Below are 25,283 nucleotides of genomic sequence, written 5' to 3' on the forward strand. Positions count from 1 at the left end.
AAATCTTATATTTCAAATGGCCAAGTTCAATTTGGATTTAGTATCACCAGGAGTGCATAAGAACAGATAATGAAATCGCTTTTTAAATTTTTTCAGGGTGCAACCATTTTGAAACTAATTTCAAATCGAATTGTTGCTACATGCTAAAAATAGGGAAGATAAACTAACTGTGCTTCAATATATGTCAATAACGTTAAGTGTTGTGGTTTATTATCCCGAATAATAAGAGATATAAAAAAAATGCATACAGAAGTATGAAGCTTGAAACCCCATAGAGGCTTTTGGGAAGTGTCATTCGGAAAAATTCCATCGCTGATCAAAAGCTGTCGGTGTCCCCTACGAAATGGCAGCAGAAAAACTACAATTCCCAATATTCAAATTTTCCAAAATTGTCGACTTTCGCGAACTAAACAAGACCAAAACGAACATTTCAATCTATCTAATAACACTTTAACCTATTGGTAAACTAACGCATTGATGATAATATACATTATAAATGCTGTTGTGACATGGTTATGATGTTTATAATTGAATACGTTTGAAAAATAAAACAATACTTTTGTCAAACAGTCTGGAGAGATTGATTTATGACGTGATGTCACTTTGGGACCGGTACCGGTCCCGTCAGGTGGAAGAGGTTAACTCATTCAGCACCATACCGAGTATAGTCGGGTTATCTCGCCAACCACTGCGCGCCAGAAACTCGAGTATACTCGGGTTTTGATCCTTTGATATTTTCCTTTGATCCCTGTTCTATACGGTCAGCCGGAGCCCTCTAGGTGTCTCTGATTCATCTGCCTACGTTGGAATTGCAATGACGATAGAATCTCACCAGGTGGCAGTATCTCCTACTTTTTGAACTCTGATTGTCTGAACTAGACTGTGTCTGTCCTGATCCCTTTCTGCCCTGACTCTCTCTGAGGGGAAGGAGCTCTTGCAGAGCAATCACTAAGAGATCTCCTCGCCTCAAAACCTATAGTTTCCCATATACACGAGTAATTACATATAAACGAGTAATCGCGATCGCCGATGGGATCATTGGAATTATTATTTTTGGAGTATCTTCTGGCTAAGGTAAGGTATATTCTTCTATATTCTATATTCTATATTGTAAGGTGTATTACATGTTTCTGTAACGATCACAGTGTCGTATCTTACCGGACCTAAACCAAGATTTTTGTAACAATCGCATTTTCGGGGTAAGACTACCCCCCCCCCCCCTTGTTGATTTTGTGAAGGCCATATGTACACGGTATATACCTTTGATTTGGGAGTATTTGGGGCTTCAGGCGATCAACCAGAACAATTTGGGCTTATTGCATATAACACGTCCTATCTCGCGTTCTATGGAAAAAGACTGGATTATTTTAGGAATGGGGCGATGTTCAGCGTGTAATAAACTACAAACTACACTGTGTAGAAATGAACTGATTAGTCAGTAATGGACTATGAACAATGCCTGAATTATCCGTCCATTATTGTGGCCTTGTTACCTCAGAGTGTTGCTTCACTTCTTGTGAATAACATTGCTGCTAATCCAGCTGTCAGACACATCAGACCCATGGAACATACATGCAAGCTAGCTCTCCGTTGGGTCTGAAAGCAGCACATTGTGAAATAAACAAATAGCTTGCCGGCGATTAATGGTTGCCAATAAAGTCAATTTCACATAGCGTGGTGATGTGTTTGTGTCTTGTCTCGCATGCGGGGGGGATTCCTGGTGCTGTGATCTCATTAATTAAGGTGTGGGAGACTGTTATGCCCCTATCTGTACTGACAACACCATCAAGCTACAGCTCACACATGAAGACTATTCTAAACTTTATTATTATTATATTATAAAAAAAAACTGATTGCACACTGATAACACACGATGGGTCTGCAAACATCGCTAAAATTGTCAATAATGCTGGCACTAGCCAGTACAGATGGGGAAAGTTGGTGGCAGTCAAAGAGTTAAGATTACCCCACATTTTGCATAAAACACCTGACGATTGCATACCAAAAGTAATTTGCGATTTATTATACTTTATACTTATGCTGGAAAACATAACGGTTCCATAGCCTGAAGTCTTATGTAGTATAGGTCCAAAGTTTATAGAAATCCCACGGAAAATGTGTGTTTTTGGAAAGGTTTTGTAATGTGTGTACCACAATAATTCAGCTTGATTATCGAAAATGGCCGTCCACTTCCATTCATTCAGACGTGCAAGTCAAAACAAAGAACTTCTTTGTCTTCTTCTGTCCCCTTCTCGTTGCAATTAACGCTCGTCTGGGATCGCTTTCGGAGCAGACGCTCCTTGGCTACAATGTTGGTCAATCATTGTCAGTGTTGGGCAAGTTACTTTAAAAAAGTAACTAGTTACAGTTACTTCTTAAAAATTACTAAAAGTAACTAAATTACTTACTCAGTTACAAATCATAAAAGTAACTAGTTAGTTCAGAAAGTAACTATTGTGTTACTTTCAAGATATACATTTTTTTACATAAACAACATACACAAATCTAAACAATTTTAATGTTGTTGTGGGACAAAATGAGACTAGCCTCCAATCAAATGCCATGTATGTAGATATTATAATTACTATGTTTATATAGTGGATCATACAAACACAATAGATGTTTTGGAACTTTTGATATGTATTGCCCCTCAACAGGCCACAACTGGGCAACATTAAATTATGCTTGTTAAGCACTATACCAAAAATAAATAACAAATATATACTGATTGATTGAACATTTTAATTAACAGATTGCAGAATGGGTACAGTACAGTACAGCTCAATACACACAATTGTTAAGGGGATGCAGACCAGAGAAAGACTTTCGTCTTGTTTACATCAGGGTCCCCCATTTTCAATTCATGACATTTATGACATACATGACACAGATATAAGAATCTAATCTAATCATCTAAACTAATCTAATCATGCCATTTAAGACATGCATGACATACAGATATATATCTCTGAGCACCAGACTGTGCTATTAAACCAGGAAGTGCAGCACTGTTGATAAGGCGTGCCCTGCTCTCCAACACAACAAGAGTGAACAAAAAACGCTCATGGACCCGCGGCCTCACGCTGACTGATAATTTTCGTCATCAGTGGTGACTGGTCAGTTCAGGACCGTTTTATAACCGGACGTGGTCACTCGTTGGAACATCTTGTCAAATGATATTTTGTCTTGTAACTCGAGACCCGAAGCAGGCAATAGGTTGAGTGTGGTGATGATCGAAAGGCGGCAAATTCAACTTTCAAACAATGTATTGGTTGATCGGCGAAATACAGTATGCCGAACATTAACACATTGTGCGCCAAGAACGGCGTAAATCGTTGTTGAACGCCAACAACGGCATATCACGTGTTTGGGATCAATATTAAATTTTTTCGCCATGGCATTCATAATTCATCCAGCCTCCCTCCGGACTGCAGCGGCACCCTGTCTGATATTGCAACGCCTCAATACCGCCGCCTGGTGGATGATCGGGCGAGTTACACTCACTCCAAACCGGAAGTGGCGATCGGTGCATCGAGGAAATTCCTCTGCCAGAGATATATTGTGGCGTGGATCAATATACACACTTGAGTGCATTTGGATTGCTTTCTAAACGCAATAATCGATATGATTTCGGCGTTTATTGCGTCATACAAACCGGAAATGGATCTAGCAGATTGACGTCAAATAATTGGAATATTTCTCCTCCAGTCTGATCGGCGAACGGTAAGAGGAATATAACGTTATTTTCAGCCCGATTGTTTATTCATTTCACGGCAATCCATCTGATCAAGATATCAACCCATACTAAATAAAGCCGTTACTGGCGATCAAGGAATTATAAACGACCCCCCCCCCCTTTCCTTCACGCATGATGAAGCATAATGTATACCGATCATACACATTTTAATTTTTTAATATAGCGTGTATAGGAAAGAAACGGCAATCGATAATCTATCATATGCTTCAGGGCCTATAACTAGCGTTTTTGGAATTACAGCAGAAAGCTTAAAAACATACTTATATTCTCGACGGAACACTTTTAGTGCCACGGACGACATATCTAGTTTTATTAGCCCCCCAATGAGTGCCGATGATGACAAATATCGTTTTATTGTTTTATTAGCGATCTGAAATCATATTTCATCAACCGAGTCTCCCGTTGGTACTACAGGAGCTCAGAATGGAAAAAAGCGCCCCCTATCGTCTATCCCTGTGTAACTGCAGGTCAGTCGCTTAGACTGACCTGGGATCTGTAGATATGTAGGGGCGGAGCCAGCTGGTTCCTTGTGCTGGCAATAAGTCTGATCAACATGGAAGTCATCGCGGGGCGGGAATCAGCCTGGAATATATATTTACAGCAGCCAATACTCAATCAATAAGCGTGATCGATATTTGGAATGGCGATCAGGAATTGGAATGATCTTTTTGGAGAACATCTGATCTGACCTAAGGATTCTATTTTACCAGTCTTGGGATAATCAGAGTTGTATTCTGATATCTCAGCATTTGCCCTATGTGTGATGTGTCTCTGTGTGCGCGATCGCTGATGAGAAAATAAGATAATACATTTTTCAGATCGCCTCTATAGCGTGCATACGTACACATATACTATCGATAATCTAGCGTTTATTTGAAAACGATTCATAAATAGGCCGAAAAATGACAACGTTTTTGTGTATTCTAGAATATTCCAGTAAATGTCTTTTATCATGGAATATTGTTAACACAACAATGTATGAATGAAAAAATATAACGTTCCCACATCCGGAACGATAGATAATCGATGTTGAATGGGCCATAGTAATGCAGATATAGCTATCATATTTAAAAAGTTATAGCCCTGCATAGACGGTAAACATCTACATAGGCTTACAGCGGTGGCAGAGAGGGCATAATGATGGGCACAATGCATGGCGCCCAATGTGTTAAGAGGTTAAGACACTGGAGATGGTTGTGGACTACAGAAGTACCCCAGCCCCACTCAACCCCATCACCCTGTGTGACTCCCCAGTGGACACTGTGGAGTCCTTCCGCTTCTTAGGAACTATCATCTCCCATGACCTCAAGTGGGAGATGAACATCAACTCAAGAAAGCACAGCAGAGGATGTTCTTCCTGCGGCAGCTGAAGAAATTCAACCTGCCAAAGACGATGATGGTGCACTTCTACACAGACATCATTGAGTCCACTCCCCTCTGGCAGGATGTTGCAGTCCATCAGGGCCAAAACCTCACGCCACAAGAACAGTTTCTTCCCATCTGCAGTGAGCCTCATCAACAAGGCTCGGGACCCCAACTGACACCCCCACTGTGTTACATTAACACACCCCTACTAGACTATATACTTTTTTTATAAATTTTTTTAATATTTCCCCCCCCCCTTTTTTCCGTACTTTTTCTCCCATCCCAATTTTAGTCGTTATGCCAATTCCCTTCCTGGTTGTTGCGCGCTTGTGCCCCCTACTGTCGGTCTGGGGAGGGTGAAGACTACCACATGTCTTCCTCCGATACATGTGGAGTCAACCAACCGCTTCTTTTCAACTGACAGCGAGGACTCTCACTGGGGGAGTGTAACGCATGGGAGGATCACACTATCTCCCCCAGTTCCCTTCCTTGCTGAGCAGGCGCCCCGACCGACCTGTAGGAGTCGCTGTTTACAACGACCAGGATACATACCCCACCGCTAACCCCACCCGCTAACACTGCCAATTGTGTTAGTATGGACGACCGACCAAGCCGGAGGTACCGCTGACAGCTGGATTCGATCCCAGTGTCTCTGCGGTTTGATTGATTGATTGAAAAGTTTATTAACAGATTGCAGAATGGGTACAGTACAGTACAGCTCAATACATACAATTGTTAAGGGGATGCAGACCAGAGAAAGACTTTCGTCTTGTTTACATCAGGGTCCCCCATTTTCAATTCATCATAACATATATGACATACATGACATACAGATAGACAGTACTGCTACATCTATACATTTATGACATATCAGATTTGCAAATACAGTACTGTTTGTGATACAAAAAGTGTCCAGAAAAAGAGTGTATATACATTTGACGTAGAAACTGTACATTGGAGGAGGTTGGGTGGGTGGGGTGGGGTTGGTGGGTGGGGGCTGTACATTGGATGGGGGGGGGACACACTGTACTCTGTACATTGGAATACTGACAAAGCCATACTTGGTAATTTACTGTACAACTGGGTTAAGACATTTGTAGGGGCCAGTTTCGAATTGCAGTCTCCCGTAGGTGTTCTTTGAGAGTGTTTTTGAAAGTGGGTAGTGATTCACATTCCTTTACAGCTTTGGGTAGGGCGTTCCACATTGATGTGGCATAATTGCGAAACGTGTTTAGTCCCTTGTTTGAGCCGAATCTGGGTTTAACATGATTTGTGGAGCTCCCTCTGGTGTTGTGATCGTGGTATTTACTGACCTTTGGGAAGTATTTTGACATGTACATGGGTACCTTGGTTGCGTAGTGTATCTTGTAGACCAGGCCCATTGCAAGTTGCTGTACTCTGTCGTCTACTCTAAGCCATCCTAGGTTGTCAAAGTGGGCCGGGGTGAGGTGGGTTCTAGGAGTCAGGTCAAGCAGTAGTCTGACTAGCTTGTTTTGAGATGTTTGTAATTTAATGCCTTTGAGGTGCTTTGGTACCATGAGGTGCAAGCATAGTCGTAGTACCCTTGAATGAGTGCTCCTGCTAGAGTCTTCAGGGTATTCTTGTTTACCAGAGAGGAGATCCGGTACAAGAATCGAGTTCATTGGTTGACTTTTTTTATTACATTGGATGCCATTTTGTCACAGGAAAGATTAGCCTCTAGGATGGTAGGCAGTCGCTTAGTCCACTGCGCTACCCAGCCGCCCTAGACTATATACTTGTATATACAATCAAAACATACTTGGTCATACGTTTGCACATAACTGCCCAATTGCACAGCCCTGCTAAATATACCATCCCACTGTATTGTTATTTTATTAGAATTATTGTATATACTTGACCACAGTGTACAGCCCTGGCCTATTTTTATTTAAATGTTTTTTTTTTTTTTTTTTTACTTTATTTTTTAGCGTTTATCGCTATTTAAATGTTTTACTTATAATTATACTATATTCTATTGTGCTTCTATTTAATTTAGTTCATATTCCATTCCACCTTTTTATTTTATTATCTGTCCGTTATTGTCTATCCGTTATTGTTGCACCGAAAATGACCAAAGCAAATTCCTTGTATGTGAAAAGTACTTTTTTTTTACTTAAACACAATAAACCTTTCTGATTCTGATTCTGATTCTGGAACATTTTGACTGAGAGAAGAGAATCTACAATTTCAGATTCAGATACAATTTAACACAAACGGTTCCAAAGATAATTTTAACACCCCAGACAAAGTACTGGGTCTGTGTCCGTTATTAAAATAATATGCAACATGAGAAGATAGGAGACCTATTTCAGAGAACGGAGAAGTGCTACAGACATTGGACCTCATCATATTAATATGTACAGTGATACAGGTATAAATACCCTATATAAGTCACACTAATGTAGAACATGACATCTTAGCATGACATCTTATTTAGTAGTGTCAATACAGGTACAAGGCCACCGAGAAAATAAAACCAAGCAGCACATGTCTGTCTGATGCCCGATCTGCGGAGCACACTGGGGTATAGAGAAACAATAGGAATTTTCCATTTTTTCTCCCAGCCCATGTGACAATTTCTAGAATTTCCATTGACTATAGGCCAAAAGCTCAGTGACAGATATAGATATAGATAGATAGATACAGCGGATTAGATGCAGTCTGCATTCGGAATATAAAATTACCGATCTAGATATTTCAAGATTCTAGGCCTTACTTCCGCGCACTGCCAACTTGCCTGTGGGTGATGGAGAGATACATTTTCTAAAGATGTTTCACAAACATGTCTAGTGTCGCGTGGGCTTTAGAGGGTTAAACCTGGCCCTTTCTCAAGTTCTTTATGTATCTAGTTGTACTTCTGATTTCTACCAAATGTGGTTTTGCATAATATACACACTATATTTATATTGACACCTGTACTTCCTATAACCATTTATATGCTTCCTAACATCCTTCCTATGCTTCCTAACATGCTTTCTATCACCCTTCCTATGCGCTTCACGTCAAAGTATGCATCTCTCTGTGGTGCTTTGATACTACTACTATCCCCAGTCGGTGTGTGCCGAGTAGGACTTATCTAAGAATTCAACACATCCCCCTTATTCACCTGCCCCCTTCCACCCCCGGCTCTCTGAAGCACTTTACATCGGCAGCCTATTGACAGTCTACATGTGGTTGACAGACTGGATCTGGTGCGTGAGAATTGATTAAATGTTCCATTTACTCACATACTCGGTGAATAAGATGGATGGCCCTGACAGAAAAGATACAGGGGGTGAATTGATTCCCATGACTAAGAAAAAGCACACATATGTATGCATGTGCACGTGCGCGCACACACACACACACACACACACACACACACACACACACACACACACACACACACACACACACACACACACACACACACACACAAACTTTCTAGTTTCAAAGCTTGTTCTGTAGGCAGGTCTTATGGACATACAACTGACACAAAGAATCGTAAACTTTCTTTATGTATTTCCTTCTGTATTTTTAGGTAGTTAGGTTATCTGTGGTTATAGATTTAGTTTGTTTATTTAGTTTAGATTTAGATTATGTGCTGTAGTAATGTAGGTCTTTGGCACATACATTAGTTTTCAACCTCAACCCTATTGTTCTCTTGTGAGAGGACATGTGATACTCGGACATAAAGCTGACCAGTGTGTTCTGTGTCTTGTCTTCACTATGTTAAACTGCAGAAGCCCAACTATAGTGGAAATAGTGGAGGAAATATCATCTGCTCCCTAGAGGTCTGCTCTCCTCTGGGTGACGTCACCCGGCCGAGCTCTCGAGGCGCGCATGTCCTCCTCACAACGGAATGATGACCCTTTAACAGACTCGGAGTAGGAAAAATGATGGCCTGCCTTTTTGTCTTTGTTCTCCACCACAGATAAACCTACAGAGGAGGATGAGGGTCACAGGCCTAATTACCCAGGGTGCAAAGCGCATCGGCAGCCCGGAGTACGTCAAGTCGTACAAAGTAGCCTCCAGTGACGACGGAAAGACCTGGAGGACGTACAAAGTCAAGGGTACCGAGGAGGATATGGTGAGACACACACACACACACACACACACACACACACACACACACACACACACACACACACACACACACACACACACACACACACACACACACACACACACACACACACAAATATTGTACATTCACAGACACACACACACAACACATGGTTGCACACACGTATTTCAGTCAGACAGACATAAAACACGTGCTCGCACAAACACACACATATATACACACAAGCACACTCATACTAACAGACATACACCAATGCATATACACATGAACAAACACAAACACTCACTCACGTCTCTCTTTCCTTTCGGCCTCTGTCACACACACACACACACACACACACACACACACACACACACACACACACACTAACTCATGTCTTTCGGCCTGTCACACACACACACACTCACTCACTCATGTCTCTCCTCTTTCCTTTCGGCCTCTATCACACACACACACACACACACACACACACACACACACACACACACACACACACACACACACACACACACACACACACACACACACACACACACACACACACACACACACACACACACACACACACACACACACACACACACACACACACACACACACACACACACACACACACAGAGCGTGCACTCAGTCAAGGGCAGCCTGGAGGACGTGATGGGATGGCTTTTTAATTAGCTCTCACACACCGGACCCATCTCTGCCGTCACTTACCCCCCTCCACTCTGATGACTTTTGGAACAAATTTGTATACTATTTGGGGATAAACGGCCACCAAATGTGCTGCGTGGCATTCTATCATCTCTGACAGCACGCCGTGCCACCGTCCTCCAGCTGACCTGGCTGACCCTCATCAACCTTTTGGTGTTTTAAGAGCAAATAAGATAAGATAAGATATTCCTTTATTGATTATTGGGAAATTTGGGCGTCATAGCAGCATGGGGAGGGGGGGGGGGTACAGGTATGGGCATAGTAATAGTAGAAGACATAAATATAGGCAATACAATTATAGTAAATATAAAAATAAGCAGTGTAAACAATATAATTAACTCTGAATATAAGAATATGAGCAAGTAATTAATGTGCATATGAGGGTCTGCATGCCAGTTATATTATATGTTACAATATGGTCAATAAAAGACTTAGAATCTGAATATATACGGGCGGCTGGGTAGCGCAGTGGACTAAGCACTCGCCTACCACCGCAGAGACAGCGTCAGCGGTACCTCCGGCTTGGTCAGTCGTCCCTACTAACACAATTTGCAGTGTTAGCGGGTGGGAAGCCGGTGGGGTAAGTGTCCTGGTCGTTGTAAACTGCGACTCCTACTGGTCGGTTGGGGCGCCTGTTCAGCAGGGAGGGGATCTGGGGGAAATATTGTGAACCTCTGCACACATTACATTCCCCCAGTGAAACTCCTAGCTGTCAGGTGAAAAGAAGCAGCTGGCGACTCCACATGTATCGGAGGAGGCATGTGGTAGTTCTATACCCTCCCCAGGCCGACAGTGGGGCAATGCACGCAATGACCAGGAAGGGAATTGGCATAACGACTAAATTGGGATGGGTGAAAAATACAGAAAGCCCAAAAATAAATATAATTAAAGGGGACATGCATTGCTATTCCTAGCACTATATGGGCAACTTTACACAATTCCTGTGAGTCTATTGAAGACATCTGTAAGGTTTAAAAAAAAAAATGCATTGTTTTATATTTCTAATCAAGTACTCAAAACCATAATTTTTCATCCTCAGGATTTCAGGCTGTTATTGCCTGGCTCCGCCCATAAGCACTTTGAGTAACAGTCAGTCCACACAGTCTGCGACTGGTAGACAGAGAGAGATAGAGAGAGAGAGAGAGAGAGAGAGGGGTGGGTGGGAGAGAGAGTTAGAGAGAGAGAGAGAGAGAGAGAGAGAGAGAGAGAGAGAGAGAGAGAGAGAGAGAGAGAGAGAGAGAAAAAAGACAGGCCGTTATTGATAAGGCCCCCTCTCTCCCTCCCTCCCTCTCTCTTCCTTTCTTTCACTCTCTCCCTCTCCCGTTCGGGTGTGCTGCGGGCAGCTTGTGGTCCCGAATGGGGGGGGGTCTCCCTCTCTCCCTTTCTTTTTTCTTTCTTTCACTCTCTCCCTCTCCCGTTCAGGGGTGTGTGCCGCGCGGCAGGTCCGCCCCCCCCCCCCCCCCCCCCCCCAAAAGCTCCCGAATGCTCTCTATCTCTCTCTCTCTCTCTCCCTCCAGAGTGCATGCAGAGGTGGGTTTCACTCTGCCATAGTATGAGGAAGTGGTTTCCACTTGCTGTGTAGTCAGTCTAGGTAGATTGTGGGCGGGCATTAGCTACAACCACAGAGCCAATCACATCACTGTCCGCTACCCAGAGCCTGAGTGACGTCACTCAGGCCTTCAAATCAGGATGGCCTAATTTACTAGAGCAGGAAATGGTCTGAGCTGAATCAGAGCAATCCGCCAATATGGTATTTAGACACTAAAACACATTGATACTAACTCCTATTACTATAATACAATGCTAGAGACTGAAAAATGACATTTATAATGCATGTCACCTTTAAAAAAGATTTAAATACAGAAAAGCCCAAAAATAAAATTGAATAAAAAAAAGATTCTGAATATACTATAAGTAAGTAAGTAAAGTAAACAGTATACACAGGTGCAGTATACATAAGGTACCCTAACTGGCATGGTACACGTCAATATAATCTCTCTCTCTCTCTCTCTCTCTCTCTCTCTCTCTCTCTCTCTCTCTTGCTCTCTCGCTCCCTCCAACTATATTTCTCTCATTTCCCTACACATTATGCTCTTGTAGACGCTCACTCACTCTCAGTCATTCAGCTGCCCCCTAGTGGTGGTTCACCAAACATGGTTATTTGTGTACTTACTCACTCACTCACTTCTTTCACCGCGGAGAGTGATGTCACAGGCTATCTCTGGTCATTTGGGTAAAATGCTCCAGAAGGTATGGCCATATAATTGGGCCACTAATTCAAAACACACCAGTGTGCTTATAAATTACGGGTCAAATGGTGCGAGAAATTGTCTATTTTCCCACGTAATTCTAGCTCATTGACCTTGAATGACAGCAATTTGTTGAGTGCGGAGTAGACTCTAGAGACTGGTACATTAGGACAAACCCGATCTGGTTTCTCCGTCCCCATGCTTCCTCCCAGCACAGTATGGGCTGAAAAACTGAAAGATTTGATTAGCCAAAATACCTGGAATGTACAAGCTGTTTTTTTCTTGGTGACAATGGTGCATACACATTAAACAATTCCAATGTCTCACGGTATAACAGACCCATATGGTACCATGACGACAGCCAGGACCTCCCACATGCACTATACTGTAGTGCACACAGGCAGACTATACGTACCACTCCATAATTTTTTGTATGAAAAGTATGTACAGTATAGGTCTTTGTACCGCAGCTTTGCAACAGGCTGTGTCTGTGCAGGGAAGCAGTGAGTGTCCAGTGGTGTGTGATTAGGTAGTTATGCTGAGTAGAGATGGGGCTTGAAACAAGGCACGGAGAACAAGCTCATGCATTGAAAGCTGTGTCCTGCGTAGCAGAGTAGCTTACTGGATAGAGAAGAAGCATGACAGTCATGTGGAGCTCGGGGGATCATCCCTATGTTCTCCGGGTCCTATGTTCCCCGGGTTCTATGTTCCCCGGGTTCTATGTTCCCCGCTTTGATTGATTAATAGATTGAAAATTTTATACATTTTTATTATTTTATTAATTATTAATGTCCGCCTTGTTTCGAACGGTTAAGCTTAGGCCCTCGTTCGAACTGGTTAAGGTTAGAGTTTGGAATCAGGGCTGGTGGTCTAAAATTTTCAATATATCAATCAATCAAAGCGGGGAACATAGAACCCGGGGAACATAGGACCCGGGGAACATAGACATGCTCCCGAGCTCGGACACATATAAGCCCTATTTCAATATGTCATTACAATGTAAACAAAACACATATTGCTGTTGCATGTGTCACATTATTGTCAAATAATCACCAGCTAATAATTTCAGCTTTAGTGAGTGTACAGATGATACATGTCACATCTAAGCCCTGCTTTGATTTAGCTTCAGCAGCCGATGCAATAGCATCGACATGACACATTTTGTTAACAGGCACGGCATAGGGAAACCTTCAATTCTGAGGTAAAAGTGACATAGTGCAGTATGGACAAGGCAGCTAATACAGTAACATGCAAACCTTTCTAATTCTTGGAATTCTCACAACGCATTGTGCCAACCAGTATGGTGCAATTTGACTTTATACTGCAATTGCACAGCTCATTGGCCACCGTTGTCATCGATCATTGATTATTACAGTCACCTGTGTTTGCTGACCAAGAAACGTTGTTTGTCCAAGTGATTGGAGGATCAAGAAAAGAGAGTGGGGTTTGAGATAGGTCAATTCTATACTACAGTCAATCAATCAATCAATCAGATTTATTTGTATAGCACATTTAACATGACACGTGTCAACCAAAGTGCTGTACAGAGGGTAGATACACAGATACATATTGACAACAATCACACTCCGTTTTATGGGAGGGCACACAGGCAAACACATAGGAAAACAGGGCATGAGTCAGTGAACGGGAAAGGCTAGTAGGTAGAAGTGGGTTTTGAGCCTAGATTTGAAGGCATCTATCAAGGGGGCAAGCCTAATGGAGGTGGGGATGCTGTTCCACAGTTCAGGGGCTGCGCCAGCAAAGGCACGGCCCCCCCTGAGTTTGAGGTTAGACCTCCGGACTGTCAGGATCCTCTGATCGGCTGACCTGAGGGACCTGGTGTTGGAATAGGGGGATATGAGGTCTGAGATGTAGGAGGGGGGGTGACCATTAACGCTTTTTCACGTCATTCAGAGCCATGCTAAAGGTGCAGAGGACGCCGTAACTCGTCTTTGATATCAATATTTCAAAAATCTGTGATCGAAATCATATTTTCTTTCCGGAGCCCTGAGATGTGCTGGTGGGCTCCCACCAACTGTCTAACGGTTCGAGAGCACCATCTGGTGGCCGATCGGCAGATCGGCCAAGAGGGAGGGGCGCCCCAAACAGGAAGTGCTCATCCATATGAGCTCCGGGCACTCGCGTCCGGTAGCCGGACTCCATCTCAACACACTGGATGATCAATCGCTCGCCCTAACTCAATAAACAACGTTATTTTTTAACGTGTTCCATATAAACTGTTATGATAAACATATGACCCACACTAGATGAATGATATAACGCTGCCCACGGAATTATAAACGATCCCCCGCCCATCCGGTCATCATCAGATCATACGTAGATCATTCTAGAAGTACGTCCAATTGAAATTTTTTATATCGCCCCGATTGCCATCAAACTGTATTTCATCATCAATATAATGCATTTGGGGCTATAGATCACGTTCTGGAGAAAGCTGCAGAAAGAGATGAAAACATACTTATACATTAGACCATACTTTACTATGAATATGTGAATGAAAAAGTTTAACGTTGCTACACAATGAACAATACATATAGGACTTTGAATGGGCCCTAATAATGGCAATGTAGCAATAGAATTTAAAAAGTTATAGCCATGCAAAGAAGGGGTACTTCTCCATAGACAAATAGAGCTGGCAATCTATGGTATATCATGAATTTAACCCATGGCAATCAAAGTGTTAAGGCAGGGCTGTACGTTAACTTTTTTTGCACATAGCACTGGTGCTACAGAGGTTGATAGTTTTGTAGCACAGGCCAAAATCTTGTAGCACAAGTATAAAACGTGTTATATTTGTAACAGTCACAAATGTGCCTATTGTATTTGTGTTATTTAGTTGCAGTGCCATGTTTGGCTGTCATTTAGTATATCGCCATGTGTTATTATTACTATAATAGTAATACTCTCATATGCTATTTTCAATTAATATCATAAACAACATAAGGAATATTAGCATAATTTTGAGTGGACTGAAGGAATGAGTCAGCGTTAATAGTTTTAAATGCAAATAATTTATTGAAACATAGAAGTGGGGTCGGTTGGGACACACACACACAATGGGGGACCCTGATGTAAACAAGACAAACGTCTTTCTCTGGTCTGCATCCCCTTAACAATTGTGTGTATTGAGCCGTACTGTACTGTACCCATTCTGCAATCTGTTAAATAAAGTTTACATTCATTCATTCACACACACTGTTTCAACTCACCACCCCCGCATCATATTGTAGTCTAGTCTTCAAACTTCCACTCCTCTCGAAATTTTTTATATTTGAATATCAACATTATCTGTCCATCCTCAGTTTACTATAATATACTCCTGTCCTGAGTCCTGACTAGTGACTTCATCGTCTTTCCAAACGCACGCACGCACACACACACACAGGGAAGGGGAGAGAGTGCCCCCCATTTCCCTTTCCACACTGTGTCTGCTGGCTCTGCCTGATCAGGATTAGCTTGTTAGCTTGCTAACGTTGTAGTGATTGTAATGGTACATAAACGTTAATTTCGGGCGATGTGCGCATAAAGGAATGGCGACGGTGCAAAGCATGTAGATGCATTTGACCCGTTGCGAGAAAAAAAAAACACACCGGACTTATTTCGGGACGTGTAGGCGCACTGCTGTGTGCGCACCAACACGCTGCTCTGCTTGCAAGCACGGATAGGGCGGATATGACTCGTCGAGTTGTCACGGAGTTTTTTCAAAATAAGAGTATCATATGCACCTGAATGTTGCTAGCTGTCGATCCTAGTTATTATAGCTGGAGCTGCGCGTGGGCAGAAATGAGACCCGCTACAGGATTTTCAAAATAAGAGTATCTATATGAACCGAATCCCTATCGCACCAGTGCTAGTGAAGTAAATCCATCCATCGCACAGACAGCTGTTGCTGTAGCACGTGCGAGATATATGTCGCACTGTACACCCCTGGTTAAGGGCTTTAAAAACAAATAGGAGAACCTTAAAATCTATCCTGTAGCGCAGTGATTCCCAACCTGGGGTCCGCGGACCCCCTGGGGGTCCGCCAGGGGGCGCAGGGGGTCCGCCAGACCACAGATGATTTGAGGTCTTTTTTTTTTCTTTTTTTTTTCTTTTTTTTTACATTTTTTTTTCTTCTTTCAGATAAATATTTAATTAGCATATTTGTATCATCAGAAGCATGAATAGTCTCTCCACTACAATAAAAAATAAAGATAAATAAATAAACATCTAGACATGATTTTTGAACGTACTCTTTCAGTGCCACTCATGAGATTTCTCTGGTTTTTTTATAGGTGGTTGCGTGCCACTCACAAGATTTCTCGGAATTATTAATTTTTTTTTTTTTTTGCGATCTGAAAAATTATTGCATCACCCGAGCCTACCCGACTATAGCCGAGCTGCGCCGGTGATCACTGTGGAAAAAAGCGCCCCCTGTCGTCTCCCAGATGACATAAGTGATTTTGGAATGGACTCAATGAAAATGAATGGGGAAAAAAATCCGGTACTCCACATTTTCCAGTTCACTGATCCAGCCGGGGTTACCACAGTTCATTCTGGAGCCTCAGATCCCCGCGGATCATGGAGATCTACTGTGTCGCGTTGGATCCATACACGTATCGATTTTTTCGAATGGTGATCAGGAATTGGAATATACCAGTTGGATACCATCTGATGTCAGGTAAGGACTCTATGTTATCAGTGGTAGGATAATCGGAGTAAGTTTGATGAAGTTATAAGCTGTTTTGTGAAATGTCTTCTCTCGGTTTCACTGTAAAAGTCTGTGAGGAAATCAACGGAGCGATTATCAGTGCGTGGCCGTAATGTGCTTGCGTGCACGTATAATATTGATCATCTAGCGTTTATTTGAAAACGATTCATAAAAAGGCAGACGAATATCAACGTTGTGGAATATTCCACTAAAAGACGATTTTCATAGAATGCTCCAGAATGAGCTGTTTTTTATATCAAAACGGGGGCGTTTCTAACTGCTCTGAAACGGAAACGACGCGATAAAAAAACAATCCGTCTTCACAGCACTGACTGGAAAATAGTCTTTGATAATGCGATGGGCAGATTAGACACATAATTTAAAACATAGATTAGGCGATATTAACGTTAACATTGGCGCCGATGGTGGCATTCAAGCAGTAAAACGGAAAACCAGGCGTGGCACTGAAAGAGTTAACAGTAGGCTACCGGGTAGCCACTAAAACGCGAATCAGTTGACTGTATCACTTTCCGTAGCTAGCCTAGCACGCTAGTTAACTTTCTCGGCTCATCTGCAGTCAGCCGCCAGAGGCGAAAATGTGTGACAAACGAAAAGGAGATGACGGCAGCTCATCTGCAAAAAAAGTTAGGACCTACAGCAATCGCGAAAATTACATCACCATGGGCTTCACTGAGGGACCAGACAAACGACCTGAGTGTGTGATTTGTGGAGAAAAGTTGGCAAACTCGAGCCTGAAGCCCAGCAAGCTGAAGAGACATCAGGCGTCTAAGCACCCAGAAACCGTTGGGAAGGATCCTGACTTTTTTCGGAGGAAAGAACAGTCTCTCAAGGCGAACAAGCCCGTTGATGTTAGAGTAGCGTGGAGCAGGGGTGGCAGTGATTTACAGAAGGCTACCGAAGCCTCCTTTGAGTGTTCGCTTTTAATTGCAAAAGCAAAGAAACCGCACAATATTGGCGAGCAGCTCATCAAACCAGCCTGCATCAAAATGGTTTAGAAACTGTGCGGCCCACAGGTGGCGGATAAACTAAAATCAGTACCACTCTCGAACAATGTAGTGAAAGACCGAATTGATAAGATGTCAAGTGATTGCGACCAGCAGCTGTCAGAAAAGCTTAGAAAGGGTCCATTTGCCATACAACTTGATGAAACTACAACTGTCGCAGACGAGGCTGTGCTCATCGTTTATGTGCAGTATATCGAAAATGAGGATCTGAAGCAGGACATTCTCATGTCAGTCAACCTTACTACCACCACTCGAGGTGAGGATATTTTTACTGCAGTGGATTCTTAGTTCATTCAACATAAATGCAAACCGTTCACCATTATGGCCTGATTTGAGAGGATGAATACAGGATTTGAATATTGGCCAACATTTTGAAATACATATGGTGCAAGATGAGATTTGTTGATTGAAGGCACAAGTCAAAGAAGCATAGTGGGTCTAATTATGATGCATATGCCTGTGTATAAGCAGTTTGTTATTAAAATGACAAAAAAAAGTATTAAAATGGACAAAGAAAAGGTATTTTATAGTATTTTATTAGGAGGGGGGTCCAGGAATTTCATCAGATATGTTTGGGGGTCCCTGGGGGAAAAAAGGTTGGGAACCCCTGCTGTAGCGTACTGGAAGCCAATGAAGGGAGGCAAGGACAGGGGTGATGTGGTCTCTCTTGCGGGTTCCGGTCAACAGTCTGGCAGCCGCGTTTTGTACCAGTTGTAAGCAGGACAGGGAAGACTGGTTAATGCCTATATATATAGAGGGAGTTGCACTAGTCTAATCTAGATGAAATTAAGGCGTGGATGACTCTCTGAAGGTCTGCAGGGGAGAGAAGGGTTTTGAGTTTGGCAATGGTGCGTAGTTGGAAAAAACATGCCTTTACCACTGAGTTCACTTGTCTGTCAAATTTAAATTGTGGATAAAAAATGACACCTAGGTTCTTGACATAAGGCTTGACCAGGGAGGACAGGTTGCCAAGGCTGTTGGTAAGGGTGGTGACAGCGTCTGGGGGACCGAAGAGGATTATTTTGCATTTGTTTTGATTTAGTTGTAGAATGTTTTGTGCCATCCAACAATTAACGTCATCCAGACAGGACATGAGACTGTTAAGTAGAGACTGGTTGTTAGGTTTCAGGGAAACGTAAAGCTGTGTGTCATCAGCATAACAGTGAAAAGAGATGTTGTGCTTCTGAATGATTGGACCAAGGGGTAGCATGTAAAGAGAGAACAGGATCGGGCCAAGGATGGACCCTTGCAGGACCCCACAGGAGAGGGAGGTTGAGGGGGAGGAGCAGTTGGCGATGTTGACAGCAAAGCTTCTATTTGTGAGATAGGAGGAGAACCATGCTAGTGCAGTGCCACTGACACCAACCCCATGTTGGAGACGATCTAATAGAATGGTGTGATCAACAGTGTCGAAAGCTGCGCTGAGGTCAAGCAGCATTAAAACAGAGCAGTCACGGTTGTCAGCGGCGAGAAGTAGGTCATTTGACACTTTAAGGAGGGCTGATTCTGTGCTATGGCCAGTCCTGAACCCTGACTGAAATGTCTCTAGGATGCTGTTCTGCTGCAGGTAGGGAGACAATTGACACAGAACAACCTTTTTGAGTATTTTTGACAGAAAATGAAGCTTGGAAATGTGCCTGTAATTACTGTGCTGGGTGGGGTCAAGGTTTGGTTTTTTCAATAGGGGCTGGACTACTGCATGTTTAAAGCAGGATGGAACAGTACCAGTTGCCAGGGAGCTGTTAATAATGGAGAGGATGCTGGGACCGGTTGTGTGAAAAACCTGTTTCAGGAGAGCAGTGGGAACAGTGTCAAGGGGGCAGGTCGCAGGTTTCATAGAGGAAACTATCTCTGTGAGGGTGAGTAGACTGATGGGCTGAAAGCAGGTCAGTGTGGATGAGCAGACCAGAGGGACAGCTAAGTTACGTGTGGGGGGTGAGATGTTCCTTCTGATATCCTCAACTTTGGTGGTGAATTTCTTTTAGAATTCCTCACACTTAGTTGGGGACACATCCAGGCAGCATGTATATTTTCCCTAACGGAGTTGCACTTCCGCGTTCGGTTTGCGCGATCTGATTGGCCACTGACGTTTTTCTCAGCGCCAATTGCGTTACTCCTAACAAACTGGTTAAGCTTGGCGACTCTTTCGAAGTCGCTCTCTTTCGAAGTTGGTAAAGGTTAGGGTTAGGGTTAGTTGGTTAAGGTTAGGGTTAAGGTTAGGGTTAGTTGGTTAAGGTTAGGGTTAAGGTTAGGGTTAGGGTTAGTTGGTTAAGGTTAGGGTTAAGGTTATGGTAACAGCCTGCTGGCGCGATTGTTAGGAGTATCACGCAAACCGAACGCGGAAGTGCAACTCCGTTAGGGAAAATATACACGCATTCAGGCAGGTACTGGGGGGGGGCTAATGAGAGGGTTGATGGTAGTGAACAGGGTCCTGGGGTTGTGAGCGTTGTTGATGAGGTCAGAAAAATATGTGATTCTCGCCGCTTTAACAGCTAGTTGGTAGTTAATGCGACTGTCCCTAAGCATTTCAAGTGAGACTTGAAGTTTGTCACGTTTCCACTTCCACTCTGCCTTCCTATACTCTTTTCTCTGGGCTCTGGTGTTATCATTGAGCCAGGGCTGCCCTTTAGGTTTAGGTTTTTTCTGTCTAAGGACGGCTACAGAGTCTAGAGTTCAGAGGCAGGTGGTGTTGAAAAGGGATGTAAGCTCTTCAGTGCTCTTCAGTGCTAAGATGGGAGGGCTGGGCGATGTTTTAAGACATGAATTCTTCAATGAATCATTGCATTTCATTCATCGGTACCGAGGTAGACGTGATTACATACCTTGATGTGGATTCCAGCCCTATACTATACTACAATGTATATAATGTAGAATATACAGTACACTGCAGTAGGCAGGAGAAGTTGAACCCATTTTTCTCCCGTGGATTTAAAAACACATTGCATCTCCTCCCAACAGATTTTCCGGGGAAACGTGGATAACAACGCTCCCTCCGCGAACTCCTTCACACCTCCCATCGAGGCCCAGTATGTGCGTATCTACCCGCAGGTGTGTAGACGGCACTGCACCCTGCGCATGGAGCTGCTCGGATGTGAGCTGACAGGTGAGCCACCTGCCTGTGACTTGTCATGATGAATCTACGAAGCTGTCACTGACTTGTCCTTCCATTCCACCTGTGTACTGTATACATATACAGAGCATTTAGAAGCGTAATTCATTTAGACAGTATTGGTCTCGCATTGTGGTTTTGCACTCAGCACTCAGCATACTGAGTGACATGATGACAAACCAAAGATATTTACAATGAGAAAACACATTCTACTCTTATTTTAGCCTCTTACCCTCAGGCTATTCACTGGACACTGATGGGGGGTTTCCTCCAGTTCACCCACAATGCATATCATTTTCAGGCAGCTTATGGAAGACATGAACAGATTTCCCTTACAGTTGTGTCTCGCTGTGTTTTGGCCCCCAGGCTGCTCTGAGCCCATGGGGATGAAGTCAGGCCACATCCAGGACTACCAGGTCACAGGCTCCAGCATATTCAGGACACTCAACATGGACATGTTCACCTGGGAGCCCGGCAAGGCCAGACTGGATAAGCAAGGCAAGGTCAACGCCTGGACGGCTGGACACAGCGACCAGTCACAGTGGCTACAGGTAAGAGGTCATCTAAGGCTACATCTAGTGGTAAACAAGGAGGAGGTCTTATCCAAGAAGCACTATTGGGTGGAGATGACAATGGCTGCTGTGCATTTAGCATTTTGCTTTGCATTGCATTTACGAGGACGTATTCCTCTACATGGGACCGGAATTGCATCTGGAATGAATGGGAGTCGATGAGTAATATGTAAACATCTGTAATGGATATCAGCTGGCTAGTCGTACAAATAAGTAATGCAACCAGTTTTAGTTTATGATAGTGGTTGAAAAACATCCACAGCCATGTGACACTTGATGTATCACCTACTAGCACACATTGTTAATATTAATCCCCCTACACAGATGAATTTGTTTGTATTCAAAGGTTTCCTCTATTATGGTGGTCCTTCCTTTCTGTCCCTAGGGTCCTGTATAACCAGGGTTTGGTCACAGAATCTGGTCCCAGCGCTGCCGTGTCGCTGAATTTCCACATTGTTGTCACGGAAACATCTAGACCTTTTTCTTTCTAAAGACCTGTGTTTTTCAAATCCAAGAATGCAAAGCACAGACTTGTGTTCTTGGGGAGAACGTTCTCGCTAGTATTTTAATTACATTTCTATACACACTTGTGTTATATCAAGAGGTTCACGCCCACATCTGCAGATAAGTTCAAGTTTCAAGTTTCTTTAATAGTTGTCATACAGAAGTACAGAATACTTTTATACAAAATGCTTCTTACTGTTTCGCTCCAGAGACGGTGTTAGACAAGATAAGTATGAAATAAAATAGTATAGCATGTAAAATAGAAGTAAAAATAGAGGTCACAGTGTTCAGTATAGACATATGTACAATGTTCGATGCAGAATAGAAGTACCTGAGTTACCATACAATATACAATATACTATGCAATGTACTAATATACAATACTATATAGTGCAGAGCAGAAATGGGATGAGGTACAATTTAGGTACAATTTACAGTAAGGTGTACGAGTTGTAGTGCAAATCCTTTACCAATAAATATAAAGTGTAAAGTGTGTTTAGGTGTTCTAAAGTGTGTAAAGTGGGTGCTGCAGTGAGTTGTTTGTTTAAAGTGAGTGTGTGCGTGTGGATGTGTGTGCTGTGTGCATTTGATGGTTGTTGCATAGTGTTTATTGTTCGTTGAGCAGCCTGATGGCCTGGGGATAGAAGCTTCTTCTGAGTCTTTCTGTGCTCGCCTTAAGACTCCGGTATCGCTTGCCTGACCACAGCAGTTCAAAGAGGCAGTTGTTCGGGTGGCTGGAGTCCTTGATGACTCTCTTAGCCTTCCCCCTGCACCGCTTGTTGTAAATGTTCTGGAGGGTGGGAAGCCCCCCTCCAATTGTGCGTTCGGCTGAACGTGTCACTCTTTGTAGTCTGCTACGGTCTTGTGCAGTGCTATTCCCAAACCAGGAGGTGATGTTGCCAGTCAGGATGCTCTCGATTGTACATGAATAGAAGTTCCTAAGGATCTTCTGACTGACTTGGAACTTCCTTAGGCGCCTGAGGAAGTAGAGGCGTTGTCGTGCCTTCACAACACTGTCAATGTGTGTGGTCCATGTCAAGTCCTCGGATATGTGGGCTCCGAGGTACTTGAAACTGTTCACTCTCTCAACCAGTGCCCCGTCGATGCTGAGGGGGCTGTAGTCCTTGACCCCCGACCTCCTGAAGTCCACAATCATCTCTTTTGTTTTGCTGACGTTCAGGGAGAGGCAGTTCTCCTGACACCACTGTGACAGATTCTCTACCTCTTCCAGGTAGGCCCTCTCGTCGTTGGCAGAGATCAGGCCCACCACTACTGTGTCATCAGCAAATTTGATGATCGTGTTGTTGTTCCGCTGTGCCACGCAGTCATGTGTGTACAGGGAGTAGAGGAGGGGGCTCAGAACACAGCCCTGAATGCTGAGCTGTAGTCATTGAACAGCATTCTCACATAGTTCCCCTGCCTCTTGTCCAGGTGTGATGCTGGACAAGATAAAGTCTGATAAGCCTTGTACAATGAATCAAGTAGTGTATCTGTATAGGCCACTACATGGGCTTTCAACAGGCTCTACAGGCTCACATTAGAAACACTCCCTGACCTTAACCGTCATAGAGATAAGGAAGAACTACATTGGTAGTAAAATTAAAAAAAATTAAATTTAAATGTAAGAAACTTCAGGAGGGCAATTCTGGATGGCCAGGAGGGCAGTAGGTGCCTAGACAGGTGGCTGATGATTAGCATAATACATGGAGAGTATAAACAGGTAGCACGAGTAAGCAGAATAATACATAGAGCTAACAGGGCAATAGTAAAGGATCAAGCATCCATTCAACCATGTATTTATACCCAAAGAAGGCAATTGGGGTTTCCCCCCAGCATAGACAATTATACATAGGACAAAAACACAGGTTCATATGGACAGTTTAAAATCACGCTTTCATGTGGTATTGATTTTTGGTGAGAGTTGAAGATCATTCCAAGAAGCTGGGGCATTAAAATAAAAGGCTGATTTCCCAAGCTCAGACTGTACTTAAGTGTGTCAATTTGAGCGTGTCCATAGTACTAATCCAACCACAGTGTGATATAAGGTGCCAATTTCCCAGCAATGGCCTTAAAGATAAACGGATACCAATGTTTATTTTGCCTCTCTGCTAGAGAAGACCAATCCACTTTATCATACAGGATGCAGCGGTGACCATATATCACCAGTAATACATCTGAGAGCAGGATGATAGATTGTGTCCAGAGGTTTCAGAGTGGAAGGAGCAGCATTTATATAAATTGCATTTCTATAATCCAAGATAGATAGATAGAAAAACTGTTTCAACGACCCTCTTTCTGCATTGGGAAGATGGTTCTGTTCCTGTACAATAAGCAAGAGTGTCTTTATGGTACTTAATTGTAAATGTATCATCAAGCTAGATGCCAACATATGTGTATTCTGTAACTCTTTTAATGTCAGATCCATTCACAGTCGATATATGTAAATTATTGCAAACACATCTCTAGCCCTAGAGAACATCATGCATTTAGTTTTGCCAGGAGTACCATAGGTACAGCTACAGAAGCTACTGGCTTTTTGTGTCATCCTTTTAACATGAACTTGTATTATGTACAAAATGTTAATAAAGTATGAGGAAAGAACTGTGGAAACGTAATAAATAAAAGGCAGTGAAACAATAATCAAATAAACACCAAAATATATACTCTCTCTATTGGAATGGAGACTTTTCAGCACAGGATAAACTACTGTTTCAACTCAAACCACAGTAGCAAAATGACAATAACCTGGCCAAAGAAAAAGTGTAAGAAACATTTGTCTACAAAATAGACATTAACGAAATCCATCTTTACATGAACGGACATCAATAGAACAGAACAAACACATTGTTGTGCCATGACTTGAATCCTATGTAACATTTATACATTTTTAAGTACGGAAATAAGCAGCATGGGGTAATCGACATTGAAACTTTCACATCGCCTCCATCCTCCCTGAGCAGTTATATGACGTTAATGGATTGTTCAGCACCTGTTCTGCACTGTACTTCACTTCGTGCACTGAATAAAAAATTCCACCATGTACCTTTACATCCCAACATCCGTCTGACCACACCCCCTTCTGCTTACCTTCATAAGCAGGTGTGTGGTCACCTACTCGCCTCCTTCTTCACTTTCACCACAAGGAAGTGCCTTCGGTAGATCCCCACTTGACGAGGTTGTTAGTAAAAGAAAGTTG

General features: G+C 43.0%; 1 protein-coding gene across 1 annotated transcript in view; it reads left to right on the top strand.

The window, feature by feature from the left end:
• Positions 1-25,283, top strand: part of edil3a (EGF-like repeats and discoidin I-like domains 3a) — a 467,410-nt gene that overhangs the window by 329,746 nt on the left and 112,381 nt on the right. The window contains exons 5-8 of the mRNA XM_084307535.1: positions 5,068-5,210; positions 9,057-9,212; positions 20,861-21,005; positions 21,378-21,562. Coding sequence (XP_084163661.1) covers positions 5,068-5,210; positions 9,057-9,212; positions 20,861-21,005; positions 21,378-21,562 — 629 coding nt within the window. The remainder of the gene's footprint in view (positions 1-5,067; positions 5,211-9,056; positions 9,213-20,860; positions 21,006-21,377; positions 21,563-25,283) is intronic.

The sequence above is a fragment of the Notolepis coatsorum genome, assembly GCF_963971535.1.
Source record: "Notolepis coatsorum genome assembly, chromosome: 1".
NCBI classification, from domain to species: domain Eukaryota; kingdom Metazoa; phylum Chordata; class Actinopteri; order Aulopiformes; family Paralepididae; genus Notolepis; species Notolepis coatsorum.